The 21,237-nt window shown below is 40.4% G+C and overlaps 1 protein-coding gene across 3 annotated transcripts in view; it reads left to right on the top strand.

Annotated features, from left to right (window-relative positions):
• tab2 (TGF-beta activated kinase 1 (MAP3K7) binding protein 2) overlaps positions 1-21,237 on the top strand; it is a 42,384-nt gene that overhangs the window by 12,004 nt on the left and 9,143 nt on the right. For 2 of the 3 annotated variants that reach the window (XM_059513339.1, XM_059513340.1), the window contains exons 2-3: positions 13,881-14,049; positions 18,042-19,596. In XM_059513339.1, the coding sequence (XP_059369322.1) occupies positions 13,948-14,049; positions 18,042-19,596 (1,657 nt within the window). In that variant the 5' untranslated portion in view covers positions 13,881-13,947. The remainder of the gene's footprint in view (positions 1-13,880; positions 14,050-18,041; positions 19,597-21,237) is intronic. The other variant, XM_059513341.1, reaches the window with a different exon arrangement.

Raw genomic sequence — 21,237 nt, 5'->3', positions numbered from 1 at the left:
GGTAGGTTATTCCAGAGTTTGGGCGCCAAATAGGAAAAGGATCTGCCGCCAGCAGTTGATTTTGATATTCTAGGTATTATCAAATTGCCTGAGTTTTGAGAACGTAGCGGACGTAGAGGATTATAATGTAAAAGGAGCTCATTCAAATACTGAGGTGCTAATCCATTCAGGGCTTTATAAGTAATAAGCAATATTTTAAAATCTATGCGATGCTTGATAGGGAGCCAGTGCAGTGTTGACAGGACCGGGCTAATATGGTCATACTTCCTGGTTCTAGTAAGAACTCTTGCTGCTGCATTTTGGACTAGCTGTAGTTTGTTTACTAAGCGTGCAGAACAACCACCCAATAAAGCATTACAATAATCTAACCTTGAGGTCATAAATTAATGGATTAACATTTCTGCATTTGACATTGAGAGCATAGGCCGTAATTTAGATATATTTTTGAGATGGAAAAATGCAGTTTTACAAATGCTAGAAACGTGGCTTTCTAAGGAAAGATTGCGATCAAGTAGCACACCTAGGTTCCTAACTGATGATGAAGAATTGACAGAGCAACCATCAAGTCTTAGACAGTGTTCCAGGTTATTACAAGCAGAGTTTTTAGGTCCTATAATTAACACCTCTGTTTTTTCAGAATTTAGCAGTAAGAAATTACTCGTCATCCAGTTTTTTATATCGACTATGCAATCCATTAGTTTTTCAAATTGGTGTGTTTCACCGGGCTGCGAAGAAATATAGAGCTGAGTATCATCAGCATAACAGTGAAAGCTAACACCATGTTTCCTGATGATTTCTCCCAAGGGTAACATATAAAGCGTGAAGAGTAGCGGCCCTAGTACTGAGCCTTGAGGTACTCCATACTGCACTTGTGATCGATAGGATACATCTTCATTCACTGCTACGAACTGATGGCGGTCATATAAGTACGATTTAAACCATGCTAATGCACTTCCACTGATGCCAACAAAGTATTCAAGTCTATGCAAAAGAATGTTGTGGTCAATTGTGTCAAACGCAGCACTAAGATCCAATAAAACTAATAGAGAGATACACCCACGATCAGATGATAAGAGCAGATCATTTGTAACTCTAAGAAGAGCAGTCTCAGTACTATGATACGGTCTAAATCCTGACTGGAAATCCTCACATATACCATTTTTCTCTAAGAAGGAATATAATTGTGTGGATACCACCTTTTCTAGTATCTTGGACAGAAAAGGGAGATTCGAGATTGGTCTATAATTAACTAGTTCTTTGGGGTCAAGTTGTGGTTTTTTGATGAGAGGCTTAATAACAGCCAGTTTGAAGGTTTTGGGGACATGTCCTAATGACAATGAGGAATTAATAATAGTCAGAAGAGGATCTATGACTTCTGGAAGCACCTCTTTCAGGAGCTTAGATGGTATAGGGTCTAACATACATGTTGTTGGTTTAGATGATTTAACAAGTTTATACAATTCTTCCTCTCCTATGGTAGAGAATGAGTGGAACTGTTCCTCAGGGGGTCTATAGTGCACTGTCTGATGTGATACTGTAGCTGACGGCTGAATGGTTGCAATTTTATCTCTAATAGTATCGATTTTAGAAGTAAAGTAGTTCATAAAGTCATTACTGCTGTGGTGTTGGGAAATGTCAACACTTGTTGAGGCTTTATTTTTCGTTAATTTAGCCACTGTATTGGATAAATACCTGGTGTTATGTTTGTTTTCTTCTAAAAGAGAAGAAAAGTAATCGGATCTAGCAGTTTTTAATGCTTTTCTGTAGGATATGTTACTTTCCCGCCAAGCAATACGAAATACCTCTAGTTTTGTTTTCCTCCAGCTGCGCTCCATTTTTCGGGCTGCTCTCTTTAGGGTGCGAGTGTGCTCATTATACCATGGTGTCAAACTGTTTTCCTTAACCTTCCTTAAGCGTAAAGGAGCAACTTTATTTAAAGTGCTAGAAAAGAGAGAGTCCATAGTTTCTGTTACATCATCAAGTTGTTCTGAGGTTTTGGATATGCTAAGGAATTTGGATACATCAGGAAGATAACTTAAAAAGCAGTCTTTTGTGTTAGAAGTGATGGTTCTTCCATACTTGTAACAAGAAGTAGAATTTACAATTTTGGCTATATGAATTTTGCAAAGAACTAAATAATGATCTGAGATATCATCACTTGGCTGAATAATTTCAACACCATCAACATCAATTCCATGTGACAGTATTAAATCTAGAGTATGATTTCGACAATGAGTAGGTCCTGAAACGTGTTGTCTAACACCAATAGAGTTCAGAATGTCTATAAATGCTGATCCCAATGCATCGTTTTCATTATCAACATGGATATTAAAATCACCAACTATTAAAACTTTATCTGCAGCCAGAACTAACTCGGATGTAAAATCACCAAACTCTTTAATAAAGTCTGTATGGTGCCCTGGTGGCCTGTATACAGTAGCCAGTACAAACATAACAGGGGATTTATCATTAACATTTGTTTCTTTGGATAATGTTATATGAAGTACCATTACTTCAAACGAGTTATACTTGTAGCCTGCCCTCTGAGAAATCCTGAAAACGTTGTTATAAATTGAAGCAACACCTCCACCTTTGCCTTTTAGACGTGGCTCATGTTTATAACAGTAATCTTGGGGGGTGGACTCATTTAAAATAATGTAATCATCAGGTTTTAGCCAGGTTTCTGTCAAACAGAGTACATCTATATTATGATCAGTGATCATATTATTTACAAAAAGTGTTTTCGTAGAAAGGGATCTGATATTCAATAAGCCAAGCTTTATCATTTGTTTATCCATATTGCTTCTGTTTTTTATTTGTTGAACCTCAATTAAAGGTCTGCCCCAAAAGCTCGTCCAATTGTCTATGAAACCTATGTTATTCTGTGGGCACCACTTAGACATCCAGCCATTGAGTGATGACAATCTGCTATGCATCTCATCACCACGGTAAGCAGGCAGGGGACCAGAGCATATTACAGTGTCTGACATCGTGCTTGCAAGTTCACACACCTCTTTAATGTTATTTTTAGTGATCTCCGACTGGCGAAGTCGAACATCATTAGCACCGGCATGAATAACAATCTTACTGTATTTACGTTTAGCATTAGCCAGCACTTTTAAATTTGCCAAGATGTCAGGCGCTCTGGCTCCCGGTAAACATTTGACTATGGTGGCTGGTGTCTCTATATTCACGTTCCATACAATAGAATCACCAATAACTAGAGCACTTTCATCAGGTTTCTCAGTGGGTGCATCACTGAGTGGGGAGAACCTGTTTAATGTTTTGATCGGAACAGAAGAGCGGTGTTTTGACACACGACTACGCTGCCTCACCGTCACCCAGTTGCCCTGCTGCAAGGGCTCTGTTTCCGGAACCGAACAATGTACAGGAATCCCTGAGCTAGACGCATCCAAAGCCGTATCTAGAGCCCTAACATTTTTACTGTCCTCAATTAAAGTTTGGATGCATGTCTCTAATTCTGAAATCTTCTCTGTCAGCCTAACTATTTCCCTGCATTTATCACATGTGAATCCCTCATCAGCGACAGAGATAGATAAACTGTACATGTGGCAAGAGGTGCAAGAAACAATGATAGGAGAAGCCATTACTCACCGTGCTTGATGAAAATTCTTACTGCGGTTGTTTGATGAACTTGTGAAAAACTCTTTAGCAGAAGTGACTTCACTTCCTGTTATGGCTGCAGCTACAGGCTCATGGACAAATTTTTCACCGTAGATGCTGCTGCTTTGTTCACCGAACTGCTCTTCTTGACGTACGCTGCGTGTCTGGTATTTCCATTCTGATGCAACTTATACCGAAAAATACGGGTAACATTATTATTATTATTTATTATGAGAGTAACTGACACAGACTTAAACTTTAATGTTTCACCAAATTCAGCTCAGATCTTCAGACTCGTCTGACTCGTGTTGCTGTATAACTGGCCAGACTTACCTTCCCAAAAAATCCTATTTAATTTTATTTCATAAATTTAACTATATTTATTTCCACTTCACTGTTATCCAAGGAGACCGAACTATTTGCACTGTTTTTATCAGTGGGACAATATTTATACAATACTATAACCTAGAAATAATTTATCGGGGTCTCTTGCAAGTCGCAGCAGCATGAATTATGTGCCCAGCTACATCTGATTCAAATATTATGCTAATTAACAGTGAGTGTAGTTTCAGACATTACAGTGCTTCACTCGCACTGACTCTTATTCTGCCTGAAAGAATGAAAAGACCGAGCTGAAGGTGGAGCGATTCAACCAATCAGATGAAAGCAGCGTTTCAGCCCCGCCTACCAGTGCGAATGAAATATTAAAGCCATAAACTGAAATGATCAAAGCGTACATGGACCAACTGTCTTGTCCATGTTCTCTCACTTGAATCCTCTTCTTGAGATTTGAGTCTCTTGACCTTCTGCAAGCCCCGCCTTGTTCACGCAGTGATTGACATGGCACGAGGGGGCGGAGACGTGATCGGCTCGGAATGCATTTTCAATGTGCACATTGAATTTTGCTACATTCATTGCGGGACATTGAAAGAAAATGCACTCGTAAGTGTCTTGACTGTGAGTGTTAATGCATTTAAGAAAAATAGCATTTAAATGACAATTTTGCCACAGTTTTTGCTTGAACATGTTATACATATCTAATCATTTCTGTAATACATTTTCATTTTAATTTTGCAACTTATAAAGCGTTAAAATTAGTTTTTATTTTACATATTAAAACTGGTGTATGAAATGGTAAATGAAAATTATGTAATTTAATTTTCATTTTCATTTTGCACCAAACGTTGCACAAATGTATTGGAAAAAGTAAATGTAAATACAAAAATGCATTGCCATTTTACATATTGCATTGTCATTTTGCATATTACATTGCAAATTGAATATCGCTACCCATGTGCTTCCATAGGATTGAAATTAAGGCTGGTACTAGAGTAGTTCATCGTTAGCATGCGTCCGGCTAATGCTAATAGAATGAGCATTAGAATGAAGTTTCTTTATTAACTATTTAATGCTCCTACTTTTATTAGGGTGAAAAAACAGGAAGACATGATGATATTTTACATTTGAGATATTTAAACACCAGGTGCTTTTAAATGAATTTGAATCTAAAATACGTGTGTTAGAGAATGTGATAAATGGGGTTAACATTGTTTGTGTTGTGTCAATGTCCAGTCTGCCCTCTTACATCAGTTTGAAGCCGTCTTTACGCCGTGGCTTTGCCTTGTTGAATATGATAGGAGTGTGTGTGAGAATGTCATTCCTGTCAGTCTGGTGTTTTGTGGTACTGGGGGTATTTCATGTGTGCCACTGGATGCATGTGAATGCATTTCTTCAGTCATGAGTGCGTGAGAAACATCCCTGCATTCACGCAGTCAGTGCAATCTCAGCGCTGCACACACACATTGAGAGGTGAAACCTTTGACACCTTTGACAGCGGAAGACCAACATAAAATGCTGTCATAGACACAGTTTGATTTGTTAAAAGGATGAGCAGCACACATTCTGAAAACACTGCGCTCACATTAGAAAAAGCTGCATTTTTTAATGATGTGACTCTATAGAGTCGCTGAGTGATATATTGGCTGATATTTGGCATTTTTAATTCCTGCCATCGGCTCTAGAAACAAACCTTGTGCGTTTTTCATGTACTGTTGGCATTTCTAAATGCCGACATAATTTACATTTTTCAGGTAACCTGTTCCTTTAATCATGGCAACCTTAACTGTGATCATGATTGTTTTCTAAGTAGAGAAGAGATAGAGAGGGAAGGTCTTTGAAAGTGAACTGCAATCAGCAAAGACTCTAAAGCCTTTCGTCTTCAAACAGAGCAATTCACAACACATGCTGTAGAAGGAACCTGAACGTGCTTTAAAGCAAAAGGACGTGTCGTGTTCCAATGCTGAAACATTTTGAGTCATTCCTGAGGTGTAGGGTTATATCAGTCGAGGAGCTGGTGAAGTATACGGTCTAGTGGTTCTTCTTCTTTACTTTTGTTTTGGCAGAGCAAGGAAACATGCAGTGCACCTCCCATCCAGTAAATCACAATAAGCTTTTGATATGAAACTATGTCTCGGATTTCAAGTTCTGTGTGTTATGTTACAATATGTGGAGTGACAGTTCGCTGAAGCTGATCATCTCCTCCACTTTAATAACCGTTTCAGCTTGAAATAAACCCGAATGAACGTCTGAAGGTAAAAGAAAGAGTAGAACTGGCTGAAATCCATGTCCTGTCTCATGTAATCGCTCAATCAGTGTTTCAGCCACGGAAGGACATCAGTAGAACAGCTCAGAAACAATGTCACGTAACCTCACATTTACATTTGGGGACCATAAACTCATTACAAATAAGCACACAACTTTATTGAGTGCATTCTAAGTGTTTGCATATAAACCAGTTAATTGTTACCTTCAGTCTTAGAGTAATATAGGGCAAACTGACTCATGTATATTTCTCAGCATTAGATGAGAGCTTTCTTCTTTTTTATCTTGAGAATTTGCCATGTACTGTAGCCTACTTGATATTTATCCAAAATAATAAGCAGGATTGATGTGAACGTGAGCCCGTGGCGGTGACTGCACAGTGTGTAGAACAGGCTTCCAGTGATGAAGAGCATACGTGGAGCTCCTGGCTCGTTCTGCACATTTGGACATTATCTGTTAATTACTGATCAGTCCTTGAGCACTGCCGCTGTCTAAATGGCTGAAAAACTACATTCAGATTAATTAACTATTATTAGTAGGGATGTCCCGATCAGGTTTTTTTGTCCTCGAGTCCGAGTCCGAGTCATTTGATTTTGAGTATCTGCCGATACCGAGTCCCGATCCGATACTTCTATAATACATAAAAAAAAAAATAAAGAAGAGCGAAAAAACAGATCCAGGATCTTCAATAAATTACATTTTGAAATATATTCAAATAAAAAACAGCTATTTTAAATAGGCTAGTAAAAATATTTCAAAATCTTACTGTTTTGCTGTACTTTGGATCAAATAAATGCAGGCTTGGTGAATAGAAGGGACTTCTTAAAAAAAAAAAAAAAAAAACCTTAACAAGCTTACTGTTCAAAAACTTCTGACTGGTAGTATAGGCAACTTTATTTTTTCTCTAATTTCTAGCTTTTAATTGGCTTAGAAATCTATAAATGCTGGACAATAACAAATAATAATGATTTGTTTATATACTACAAACACTGTTTATCACATAATGCAGAATAGTTTCTATACTGTAATAATTGCTGTGTCAATCAGCACTGCATTGTTCATACTTTATTTATCACCTGCTGGAGATGACTTGAAGAACAATTTATTGTCGTGATCTTCGTGTTTGCATAAGTTTCTGTTTTCCTGTGAGCACCACATCGATAGCTGGACGCTTTTGTCCATATTAGGAATATCCTGATATCAGCGCGAGAGCGCGCTCCGGCTTCGAGTATGAATGAAACACACACTGCATGAGAGTTTAGCGCTCTGTGATGTTCATCTCGCTGTATCCTGGGTCCGAATGAAATATCAGGTCATGCGCAAACTATCATGTCTCTTTGAGTTTGAATCTATATTTATTCACACCAGCTCTTGAAAACAAAGTGATGTCATGCCGCACGCGTTGCTGTTTCTGTGCGGAGTCAAAAGGGTCTAACTCTGTGCCACCGCATAACAAAAGATGTGTTAAAAATTAATGAGAATATATATATATATCCGAGTCCTGATCGGGAGGTAACGTCCGATTCCGATCGAGTCTGAAACCACGCGATCGGGCCCGATTTCCGATCACGTGATCGGATCTGGACATCCCTAATTATTAGTATTTAAATTTAAAAGACATGATTTCAGTTAGAAGGGAAAAAAGTGTTTGGCTTCTCTACTGTGGCCACAAGAGGGTGCATCGAGCAAAATATTACTAATACACCTTTAATAAAGAAATTAAATAACATGACAAACAAGTGCAGACAAACTGACACTTACTAACACAATGTTTTAATAAACAGAGAAGTACATTCTACTGTACAATAGTAATTTGGATATTGTTGTTAAGGTTTTATTAGCTATCATTGGTTTTCCACCAAATGTTAAATCCATAAAAGTTTTTATTCAGACAGGAAACCAGAGATGGACAGAGACCCAACACTGGACAAACGAAAGCTCAGCTTGGATTGCATTTATCTCCTGGACTCACAGACGCAGTGTGTGAAGATGAGCTGAGACGCTGTGTTTTCTGATGAAGTGATGAGTTTATTCAGTGTGCTGTTCTGCTCACTCGGATGTAATCATCAACAGCAGTTCTGCTTGTGAAGGTGATGAAAACATCCCGCATATGAAGCTAGAGATAAGAACACAATCAGGAACATCAGCAGCAGCGTGCTGTCGTCTTTCTGAGTGCTCGCTCATCTTGTGGAGAAACGTTTCAGTAGCTGGTACTAATACCAGTACAATTTCACCCTTCTCTGCCAGATTGGTGCAAACTGCTTTATTTCATTGGATTTTTTTACACTTATTTTTGTTGAACTTCCATCCGTTTGGGAGACAAATGCAAGCCGTTATCACTGTACCACCAGAATGATCTTCAGACTGATGTTTCAAGGTATCGCTTGCTTTAAGTGTGTGAATGAATGTTTAGGTGTTTTTTGTTGTTGTGAATCCACCTAATGTCCAAGCATCACTAATACCAGACAAACTCGGGCCCATCCTCATGATCCCAGCACTGACTGCGAGATTAAATACAGACAAACAGTCACTTATCCTGTTTATTCATTAAATAAAGAACAATCACTGCAGGATAGATAATAAAACAATGTGCTTACAACTACTTTACATGCAAGATCACCCTTACCAAAGAAGGAACTGGTCATGTATTACACTTGGTTGCTCCCTGTTTTTATTAATTTTTTTATTGGCCCCATTTTCCTCCAGACGGTGTCTGAGAATTATTCAATTTTCAGTCTCTTCTCTCACTCTCATCCTTTCTTGCCCTCTTTGCTAAAAAAGCTGTGAATTTTAGTTTTTTGTTCTTCATAGCTTTGTAAGATAAGATGCTTTTTTCTTCATCACTGCACAGTATTTTTATTTGTTAACTGAAAGTGTGGTTTGTGTCAGCTGCATGTGAGGAACGCTTTCAGAGAGGATAAGGTGACATGTTTTTTGGGCACAACCCACACCCAGCGATAATTCAGGAAAAATTAATAAAATTAAACAAGGATTCTGTCTTCTGATCGTTTTGTAACATGTCTGAGAGAGCAACGGTGCTCTCTCTTTCTCTCTCTTTCTCTCTCTCTCTCGCTCTCTCTCTTTCTCTCTCTCTCTCATGCAGCACTCATATTAACTGATCAGAAACGCTTTGGCAGGACAAAAGTTTGTTTTGGCAGCCACCAATAAATTTATAACGCAGGAAAACCGCTGAAACTGAATCGAATCCCGCTCCTGCTTATGCTGAACAAGAGAAGACAAAAACTTCAGTTTTATCCTTTTAATAATAACTTCGAGTACCTCAAACATTAAAATACAAATAAATATAGAGAAAACAACTAGGGCTGTCAAAATTGCTCAAAAATGACGTTCGAATATTCCCTCTAAAAAATACACGAATATTCGAACATCTGGTTGCGCATGTTGTCAATGACGCGCATTATGTCAATAACAGGCCAAAATAATACGAAGAGACATAACTACTTGTATAGATAGTCTATTTAAGTTTAAACATATATGACAACGTATTACCTACACAAAAACAAGGCTCTCTCACCCTCACGCTCTCTGCGCATAATGGTTTAAATGAACAAACACATTTTTGTGCAAGCAAATTAAGGTCGCGACTGTTGTCCCAAATATAGCAGGCTTCATTCAGTGATTGAAACAAATATTATTAATATTAATTGAAGTTTTACAGCATATATAACTGACATTGAATGCTCCGAGCGAACTGTGTGGTAGTAAACATGGAACTTTTCTTTGACATGAAACGATAAATAATCAAACCTCGGATCCATTGCTTGACAGAACTCCCCGAAGCCTGTCCCATCCGCGATACTGATCGGTCTTATGTCCTTACAAATGAACGAAATTAATTTATCCGTTATGGCCTCTTGTCATGTTGCAGACAAAGAGCTTGCGGTGGGCGATGCAAAGTAACGTTAAGTGTCAAGACGTGACTGTTTAGCTGGACTTCCACACATTATGCCATGCTCACTTGGGTGCACATTTTTGAGATGTGACCTCATGTTGCTAGTTGTCGAATGGTATGCTAACTGTATCTTAAATAGCTTGCATACAACAATCTCGCGGGTCAACAATTTTACCTCATTTTCTCTGCTGCGGTCGAGTTGGGCTCTGCACTTGCTGTCATCTTCCATGAAGACGCGTCAACTTTCAGCAGTGATGCTGTGCCAGACAGTGCGACTCCTGTGAGGCTGTGACCTGTCCCTGAACCCTCAGGCGCGCTAGCGCACCCACTCGCAAAGCAGACAACCACGCCTCTACTACCGCGGGCCTTTTTTTCCACATTTGTTTTTTATTCGAATATAAATTTTCACCTTCGAAATTAGTTTTTTTAAAACTATTCGAATACATATTCGAATTTAGAATATTCGTCGACAGCCCTAAACACAACACACAGTAATGATGTTATAAAGTGAGCAATTGTGTCAAACGTAATAAAGTGAAAAGAACAACTTTTGTAAACTGCTTTTAAATATATTTAAAATAACTATAAAGTGTCAACAGTAAATATTTTCCGCTGATTTCTGGTATCTTCTGGGTATTCCTTCTGAGCTGCAAACCAGGCTTGTTGGATTGTGCTCATAAACACTGCTTTATCAGGAATTATATGTCAAATTAAATAAAACTGCCAACGACCCGTTTCTGAGGACAGTCGGTTCTCTTCAGAAATATTCAAAGACATCACGTCGCGTTTGGATTGAAACGTGCAGCACTCATTTATTCATTAACATTATTGTCTTTTGAAGTTTAATCCAGCCGTATCATGACTCTTCCCCAACTGTAAGACCTCTTGAAATTATAATTTAGACATTTCTTATACCATTTAATGTATTTAAAACATTTTATGGCCTTGATACAACTCACTTTAGGAGTTAAGGAGACCGAGGTGCTATGGAGGATGGAGAGTGGCAGAGCTGTGTGTGTGTGTGTGTGTGCGTGTGAGTGTTTGTGTGTGTGTCTGTGCGTGTGCGTGGGTCTGCGTGTGTGTGTGTCTGTGCGTGGGTGTGAGTGTGTGTGTGTGTGCGTGTGTATGTGCGTGTGAGGGTGTGTGTCTGTGTCTGCGTCTGTGTGTGGGTGTGTGTGTGCGTGTGGGTGTGAGTGTGTGTGTGCGTGTGAGGGTGTGTGTCTGTGTCTGTGTGGATGTGTGTGTGTGTGTGTGTGTGTGTGTGTGTGTGTGTGCGTGTGTGTGTGTGCGTGAGAGTGTGTGTCTGTATCTGTGTCTGTGCGTGTGTGTGTGCGTGTGTGTGTGCGTGTGTGTGTGCGTGAGAGTGTGTGTCTGTATTTGTGTCTGTGCGTGTCTGCGTGTGTGTGTGTCTGTGAGTGTGTGTGTGTGCGCGTGTCTGTTTCTGTGAGTGTGTGTGTGTGAGTCTGTGTGTGTGTGTGTCTGTGTCTGTGCATGGGTGTGCGTGTGTGTGTGCGCGTGAGAGTGTGTGTCTGTATCTGTCTGTGCGTGGGTGTGCATGTCTGCGTGGGTGTGCGTGTGTGTGTGCGTGTGAGAGTGTGTGTCTGTGCGTGGGTGTGCGTGTGTGTGTGCGTGAGAGTGTGTGTCTGTGCGTGGGTGTGCGTGAGCGTGTCTGTGCATGTGTGTGAGTGTGAGTGTGTGTGTGTGTGTCTGTGAATGTGTGTGTGCGCACGTGTCTGTTTCTGTGCGTGGGTGTGTGTGTGTGAGTCTGTGTGTGTGTGTCTGTGTCTGTGCATGGGTATGCGCGTGGGTGTGTGTGTGTGCGTGGGCGTGCGTGTGTGTGTACGCGTGAGAGTGTGTGTGCGTGTCTGTTTGTGTGTGTGAGTCTGCGTGTGAGTCTGTGTCTGTGCATGAGTGTGGGGGTGTGTGTGTGTGTGTGTCTGTGTGCGTGCGTGTGAGTGTGTGTGCATGTCTGTTTCTGTGCGTGGGTGTGTGTGAGTGTGCGTGTGTGTGTGCGTGTGAGAGTTTGTGAGTGTGTGTGTGTGTGTGTGTGGGTGTGTGAGTTTGTGTGTGGGTGTATGAGTGTGTGTGTGTGTGTGTGCGTGCGTGGGTGTGGGTGTGGGTGTGTGCGTGCGTGCACGTGGGTGTGCGCGTGGGTGTGCGTGTGTGTGTGTGCGTGCGTGTCTGTGCGTGTGTGTGTCCGTGTGTGTGTGCGTGTCTGTGTGTGTGCGTGCGTGTGTGCGTGGGTGTGTGTGTGCGTGTGAGTCTGTGTGTGTGTGTGTGTGTGCGTGTGAGTGAGAGTGCGAGAGAGAGTGTGTGTGAGTGAGAGAGAGAGAGAGTGTGTGAGTGTGTGTGTGTGAACACAGAATATAGAGTCACCACTGTATAAACTCACATCAGTGAGGCTTATGCTGTTTTATGACATGTCTTCATTTATGACATGAGCAGCTTTATTTCACAGTAATGATATATAGAGTTATTTTTGTTGTATTTTATTTGTTATTAAGATTAAGAGTTTTACAATGAAGCACACACACAAATTACAGAAACAGTTGTCTTAAGTTCTCCTGGTACAGTAGATCAATTTAACAACAGCATTGAAGTAAGAAATAGAAATCAAATTATCAAATGTAAAAAAAATACAACTGGGTAACACTTCATAAAAAGTCCAGTTAACATGGCACTTAAATCATCATAAACACGTTTTAATTAATACATACGTTTAACCTAAACACATTTAGCATAAATATGAATTCATAGTTTATGAAATATGCTCTCTGTTTTTAATACATGGATGTGCTGTGTATGAATAGTGAGTTCTTTGTTCATAGTCACAGTAGTTGACATTATTACTGTTTAATTAGACATATGTAAAGAGTTAAATAACTTCTTAACCAAACCTAGGTCATGGGAAATACTTAGGGAAAGTATTTTGCATTAATATTGTGTTTCTGAAATGTTTACAAATACATTAAACATCAGTCTGCATCAATTCACTTTACACAGACATTACTATGATTTAATAATCAACTAACAGATTAACAGATTAGAAAGATATGTATGTGATTGGTTTCAATGATAAACGCTTCATTATGACCAATCAGCGCTGTTTAAGAATCTGCTCAACAGCTCTCGCATCTTAAATTTAAGTATCGAATGGTATCGCGGCCGGTACTTTTGACAACGCTAATATAAACCACTCATGTCTCTACATTGTCATGTGACTTGGCTGCTATTGCTCTTTTGGTTTGCTTCAAGCGTGGAATTATATTTTAGCAGCTGCTAAAAACTCTGCCCTAGAATCAGCAGAGATATCATCTGCTGTCACTCTTGCCCCGCCAAACCGTGTCTGAATAATGAACTGTGTATCATTTTTTAACTTTTGTGAATATGCATTTGTGTAGTTTAAATTAAATAATTAGATTGTAACATTCAATACATGTCCAGCCCAACACAACAGCCTTGGCTTGACCAGTAGTGTGAGTTTGGGGCAGGTTCATCTGCTTGGACTGACCAATGGAGAATACAGTGTAAATGAAAAATATGATAATGTACATTCTTAAAGACATATGTAATCTGTACAATTTAGCAGTTTTTAAATAGAGTTGGTGGTTAGAGTTGGCAAACACATTAGTAGTTCTTGTTAATCCAACTTCTCAGTCTTTCCTAGAGTGATTGATTTATATAATCGACTCACTAATGGTTTTCTTTTCTCTCTTTTTCTCCTCTTCTCTCTTGATTGCAGAAGATGCTAAGATAGTGCATGTGAGCCAGTGCTGTGGTCAAGTCCGTTCTGTTTTGGCAGTAGACGAATGGCACAGGGAAACCAGCAGATTGACAACCAGGTTCTGCACCACCTGCGGCACAAGTTTCCCGAGGTTCCCGAGGACGTGGTGTCCGAGTGTGTCCTGCAGGTGAGGAACACATGCTGCACTAGGGAATCTGTTATGAGCCTTGGGAGTTTGATATCAATAATCGATATCAAAAGTGACACATACAGTCAGGGCCATATATATTTGGACACTGACACAATTTTCATAATTTCGGCTCTGTTTGACCAGAATATAATTAAAATGAAGAAATCAAGCTGAAATTGAAGTACAGACTTTAAGTTTTAATTTAAGGGGTTTAACTTCCAACTTTTGGTGTGAATAGCCTCAAAAATAAAGATCTGATTGTGCACTTTAAGCCCATATTAGCCAGTGGTCCACTGTCAGGTCAATGCGAGCCAGGGCTTTAAACGGGCCGTGCGGGGCTAATAGTCTCGGGCCAGTAGCACCGAGGCCAGAACAGTGCTGTGTTTCCACAGTTGAGCCTGAAACACCGCTGCGCGTCACTAAAACACGCCCATTACATGCCTCTCAGGAACAACGTCACGCAACCCCATCATTTCACCAACAAAGAGAAGTTATCAGAAAACTAAGAAATAAGTCACTGGAACTAGCATGATCACAAAACTAACACGATAACATATTGTTTGCGTATTTAAATCCAAAAGCATCGATGTTTTACTATAATAAGGGTTACATTGATCATAGTGAATTAATTTATCAGGATTGAGAATTAGTTACACAATAAATGCATTTCTATTTTATTTATTCTTTTAACGCTAAAGCATTATGAAAATAGTAGGGCTGTGCAAAAAATCGAATGCGATTTTCATGCACATCTCATCAGTAAAGACGCTCCTGTAATTAGAAGTGTATCTCCAGCACGTGCGTTCGGATCATGGTTGCCAGGTTTTTACAACAAATCCTGCCCAGTTGCTTTTCAAAACTAGTCCAAAACTCAGGGGTGTGATTCTTCCGGAAAAATCCGAAAATCTGTCTTTTCCGACCTGAAAATGATGCTCTCATAAATCATGCAAAAAAAAAAAAAGTTCGGGGGTTGGGGGGTGGGTTCGGGTATTGGTAAACATAAACACCGCTGTCAACGTTTTTTGTGCATCTGATTCATGTCGTCGTGTCACTCCGCAATTGAAGTTCAAAGTGTACGCGCACCGTTCTGAATGCGCATACACCCAACCATCTAATCACGTGAACAGCTTCAGTTGACTGACGAAGAGGCTGACAGAGACGTGCTGTTTAATGTGTTTGAGATGTGCTGTTTTCCTTAATGCTTGACTTACATTGCACAGGTATATTCTGTAAATGTTAAAATCCAATAGAAAATTTGCAACATTTTGCTGTCAGAAGTGCATGAGTTTCAGCTTTAGCGATTCTCAGCTAAACTCCACAGACTTCATTTAGAAAGAGCGCCGCCGCACGCATGCGCTCCAAACAGACAGCGCTTAATGAAATAGGAGCGCAATAACTAAAGTATACATTTTGATGAAATACTTGTAGCTGGACAATAAATGTGACATGTAGAATTTTAAACCTACAAGTAAGTGTATTTGTATGATAGCACAAGTGTAATGGGTTAATCAAAATAGCCTTTTTACTAAATTAGTCTGTGATTTTTATTATTTTCATTTTTAGTTTAGTAACTTTAACTTATGCTTTAATATTTTTTTTTTAGATTGCAATGTTAAAATGTAATGTGACTTTAACCCTTTTTGCACATAATATATGCCTACATGCTTACATTCACTTTATTTGTTTAATCCAAATACAAAATACCAAGATATATAGGCTACAGTATACCGCAAATCAGCTAAAAAAATACAGAGATATGAATTTTTGCTCATATTGCCCAGCCCTATACAAAAGTGTACTGGAGGGTTTTTTCTTTTCTTTTTTTTTAATAGTAAAAAAAAAACTAAATAGCAAAAATTAACTAAACCGTTACAGTAAACAGTAAAAAACTGTAAAAATTGAAACCGTAAATTCGAACACCCCCCCAAATCATTGACAGATTTTTTTAGGATTTCATCCCTATTTTTGCCCAGTCTTTGAAGCATATTTCCCACATTACTCCTTTTATGATTTTTTTTTTTTGTTCAATCATTTAATTTAGATGTGTATTTAATTTTTTCGTCCCTTTTTAATTATTTAATTTATAAATTCATTTAAACAAAAAACAAGTACAATATTTTTTATTAATTTATTATTATAGTATATAAATTATGTCACTGTGTGTGTGTGTGGGGGGGGGGGGGGGGCTGTCGCCGCGTCATGGTAAGTGCACTGTATAGTTTCCTGCTTTTTTTGTCCTTTGCCAATCACACCTATGAAAACTAGTCCAATCGCGCTTCCAGGAGGTTCACCGATAAAAATTGCTTCCCGGGGTTACAATATAAGTTTTTTAGCAGGGTTGCCTTGGTAAAATTCGCATTTTAGGTGCTAAATATCATGTTATTTGTATTGGGGTCACTTTGACCTGCGGACATGAAAAACAACCACAGACTTGGCAACACTGGTTGGCATTTACTACACCGAGCCGTAATTCACTGACAATCTACACAAAATCGATGTTAAAATCGCAGGCGATTCTTTGTCGAGTTTGAAAACGATTTTGTGTTAGTTGTCGGTAGACTACGGCTCTGTGTAGTAACTGCCGCTCCACCTGAACCAGTGTTGCCAAGTCTGCGATTGTATGTGGTTTGAAGCAACCCCAATACCAATAACGTAATATTTAGCCCCTAAAATGCAAATTTACCAAGGCAACCCTTCCAAAAAAATGTATATTTTAACCCCGGGAAGCAATTTTTATCGGGGAACCTCCTGGAAACGCGATTGGGCTAGTTTTGGACTAGGTTTAAGAAGCAACTGGGCAGGATTTGTTGTGAAGCCCTGGCAACCCTGATCCGAACGCACGTGCTGGAGATATACTTCTAATCACAGGAGCATCTTTACTGATGAGCTGCGCATACAAATTGCATTCGATTTTTTGCACAGCCCTAGAAAATAGCCTGCTTATTCAGTCTATTCAGAGTCTATTTCTGTATATTTGTAGTCACAGAGGCCAATATAAGTCACATTTAGAAAGAATGATAATTTCTTTATTTTTATAAAAGCTCCCGAACAAAAACATTATTATATTTTTATGACATGGGTTACGTGGAGCTAAACTCGAGATGAGACTTAAGACGGATAAAATATGTTACTACATGATTGTGATAGAGAATAAGAAGCTGACGTCTGATTTATTCAAGCGGTCGCATTTACCAAGTTTACTACTAATCTTTTACATCGCTTATAAATATTTTTGCCTTGTATGGTGATCATAATCCACATTGGATCGAGTTATTTCAAACACTATTTCATCGGGCCAAAAAACCCTAGCTGTTGGCCCCGAGGAAGCCCAGAGGAAGCCCCGACGAGGCACGATCAAGCCCCGGAAGTGACAGTGGAAACACGAGTGACCCTGGCACGCACTAGCATGCCCGGTTTAAGCTCGATAGTGGAAACACAGCTATTCATTATATAACTGTAACTTGAATATGTTTTGGTCAGCAGCTAAAATAAAAATTGTGCCTGTGTCCAAATCAGTGTTAATTTTGTGGACAAATAATCTTAGTCAAACACAAATTTTTCACAGACGTCAACGAGACAATAACGAACTAAAACTCTTTTTGAATGACAAAAACTATGATGTAAATCTACTGACATTTTCGTTAACCAATAAAAATGAGATGAAAATGTTAGCAAGAGACAATTTGGGAAGAGATTCATTCAGAACGAGTCAGAACATCTTCCAACTGAATCATAGTTAAGGTTTATCCAAAAGTCACTAGGTTTGTCAGTATATATATATTCTATGGGGAAAAAAGCAGCTAAAAGCGTCTGAAAGTTGCTAGATCTAGCGCTGGGTGTGAGGCACGGTCAGTGGATATTGTGGACGAGTTCTACTGTGTCAACTACTGGTCCAAAAACATATGAAACTAACTGTATGCAAAAGTGACATATATACAGTATCCACTCGATCTGAAGCTGACAGACTTGTCTCTCTCTTCTCTTCCCAGAATAAGAGCAATTTAGCTGCATGTTGTGAGTACCTGACCAAGGTGAGTCCTAGTTTCTTGTATAGCGAAGGCAGCCAGAGTTCGACAGATCTTCACAATCACATGACCCAGCTCAACCTCGGTGTCTCTCAGAATACCCATGATGCAGTGCAGCGAGATGTAGTGAGGATGAATGGCAGCAGGACTGTCACCCCCAGCGCGAGTGATGGGCCTTTGACCGTGCCGTCCCCTCTCTCCGAGTTCTACCAGCCCGAAACAACATCCCTGCTGACACACACACCCACAAACCTTGGCACCTTCACCACCATGGAGTCCACTCGCAAGCCACAGCCTCCTCAGCACCTGGGCCTTTACCAGGTTGGGGGCAAAGGTCACGGACCGCCTCCCACTCCACGGTTCAACCCGATCACAGTGACACTTGCCCCCAACACTGGCCGTAACACGCCGACCTCCCTGCACATCCACGGAGGGCCTCAGTCGGGCCTGAACAGCCCAAACTCCATCTACATCCGGCCGTACGTGACCCAGACGGGCTCCACGCGACAGGTGCAGGGCCGGGCTCAGTACAGCCCCACCTCACAGCCTGCTCAGCAGATCTACCAGATCAGCCACCCCGCAGCCTCCCAGAGCTCCTGGAGCGCCGGCCAGCACCAGACCTCACACGTCTACATGCCCATCAGCTCGCCCACCAACACCCAGGCGCCCTCCATTCCCTCGGCCGTTGCCTTGCAGGCCGCCACCTCCTCGCCCTCACCGTCCTCCAACTCATCCTCCTTTAGCCAGTACAACATCCAGAACATCTCGACTGGGCCGCGGAAAAATCAGATTGAGATAAAGCTGGAGTCTCCACAGAGGGTGTCCGGAGGGTCGAAGGCGACGCTCCTGCGCTCGGGCTCTGCGCCACGAGCCGCCTGTAGCTCCACGTCTTCATCCTGTCCAGCATCGTCTTCGTTGGCTGCATCCGCTGGTCCCTCCACTCCAATCTCGATCGGCGGCGCTGGGCTAAGTCGCAGCCAGCCCACGGTATACATCTCCCCATCCCCACCTGCTGCGGACGACTGTGCCCTCGTTCCCAACACCCCTCGCTCGCAGCCTAAGTTCTACATCTCTGCGAATGCGTCGGCTGACGATGGAGGGGCGAGGAACCCACCAACGGTCTATATCTCAGCCAATCCCACGCTGCAGGGCTCTGCCGGTCTGCGGGCTTTAGGGAGTCAGGTGAGCATGGGCCCTGCGTATATACACCACCACCCGCCCAAATCCCGTCCCTCTGTGGGAGCAGGAGGCACGGCCACGTCTCCTCGTGTGGTGGTGACACAGCCCAATACCAAATACACCTTTAAAATCACTGTCTCCCCCAATAAACCTCCGGCTGTGTCTCCTGGGGTGGTATCGCCCACGTTCGAGCCGACAAACATGCTCAGTCTGCCGGGCGATCACCATTACACGGAGCAGGATCCGCTGTACCAGTCTGACCCGCTCTCATCTCAACGGGACAAAAGCTCGGAGCCACGCAGACTCAGCATGGGTGCGGATGATGCCGCATACACACAAGGTACGTTCGCATAAGGGCAAGCACTTTCAGCTCTGGTGTTTTGTTGATTGTGTTTTTCAATGCCTTCCGTTTGGATTTAAAGGAGTAGTTTACTCCAGAATAAAAATGTCCTGATAATTCACTCGCCCCCATGTCATCCGAGATGGTTGTGTCTGTCAGTCTTCAGTCGTGAAGAAGTTGAAGAAAACATTCCAGGATTTTTCTAAATATAGTGGACTTCAATAGTGGCCAACGTGTTGAAGGTCCAAATCTGCAGCTTCAAAGGGCTCTAAGCGATCCCAGCTGAGGAATAAGGGTCTTATCTAGTCAAACGATTGCTCATTTTCTAAAAGTAAAAAAAAATGCTTTTAACCACAAATGCTCATCTTGCACTAGCTGGTCCTCACGCATTTCGTAATCACGTTGGAAAGGTCATGCATCGGAAGCACTGACCCACTGTTTTCAAAGCGAACATGCAAAGAAAGTCAAACACCCTTTAAGCTGGAGGAGAAGATTAGTTTTTCGCCCTATCCTACCATTTTGAACCAGAGTACATAGAGAGAGAACTAACTTTGTGATTTTTGCAAGGTGATTTCTTTTAATGCGCATCACAATAAAATTTGCTATTTTTTTTAAGCTGCAATTTGGTCCTTTAACCCATTGACCACCACTGAAGTCCGCTAAATGGATAAAAATCCTGGAATGTTTTCCTAAAAAAAACAATTTTGTGACAGAAGAAAGAAAGACATGAACATCATGGATGACTCGGGGGGTGAGTAAACTATTGGGAAATTTCCATTCTGGAAGTAAACTTATCCATTAATACAATATTTGGTGATTTTTTTTTTTTTTTTTTGTAGGATATTTTTACATTTTAAGATATTTACCTTTTGTGGTCTTTCTGTTTTTAGGTTGCTAGACATTAAAGCTAGGTGGCACTGACCAACAATGCTTTTTTCCTCTGATATGTATCTCTTATATGGATTTAATGTCATCTGCTGTATATTGATACAGCATTGAATTTAGATAAAGTTTGGTTCTACACCAGAAACACTAACAAATCTATAATGCTTACAAGAATCCATCAAGTGCTGTTAATAACTTCCGACTGTGATCTACAGTTGATTTTGATTCTATAATAGGCAGACTTGCACTTTGTATGTTTCATAATGCTACACTGCTTATCATTTGTCAACATTTTTCTTGTTATAAAAAAACAGGAGTTGCATACAAAACACACATAGAAAATATATGGTCATAGTCATATGACATAAGAAAGATAACAGACATGTAGAATTTTTTTTCACTCTTATCTTTTTCCGATAACGATATATATCTTGATATAGTTATTTTTTCTTTTAATAAGGTTTCTTATGATCTTAAGATTTGATACCATAGCATTTTCATAAACCTTGTCACCAATGTCAATATCAAACTAGAATATTTTCTTATTCTGGTTACAAAAGGGATTTAGTCAAGAGCAGTGAGAGATTTTTATGAATGGCAGACAGATGAATATTGGACAGCTTCCCCTTTAAGACTGAAGTCCGGATCTAATATACTGTTACATATGCGCTTTCTCTCACAACTGTTTACATTCCCTTAAGACCTAAATGACTGTGTTTGAGGATACTTGCATTTGGACGCATATAAGAGTTTATG

The sequence above is a fragment of the Carassius carassius genome, chromosome 27 (assembly GCF_963082965.1).
Source record: "Carassius carassius chromosome 27, fCarCar2.1, whole genome shotgun sequence".
NCBI classification, from domain to species: Eukaryota; Metazoa; Chordata; class Actinopteri; order Cypriniformes; family Cyprinidae; genus Carassius; species Carassius carassius.
This window is presented reverse-complemented; position numbering and strand designations above follow the sequence as displayed.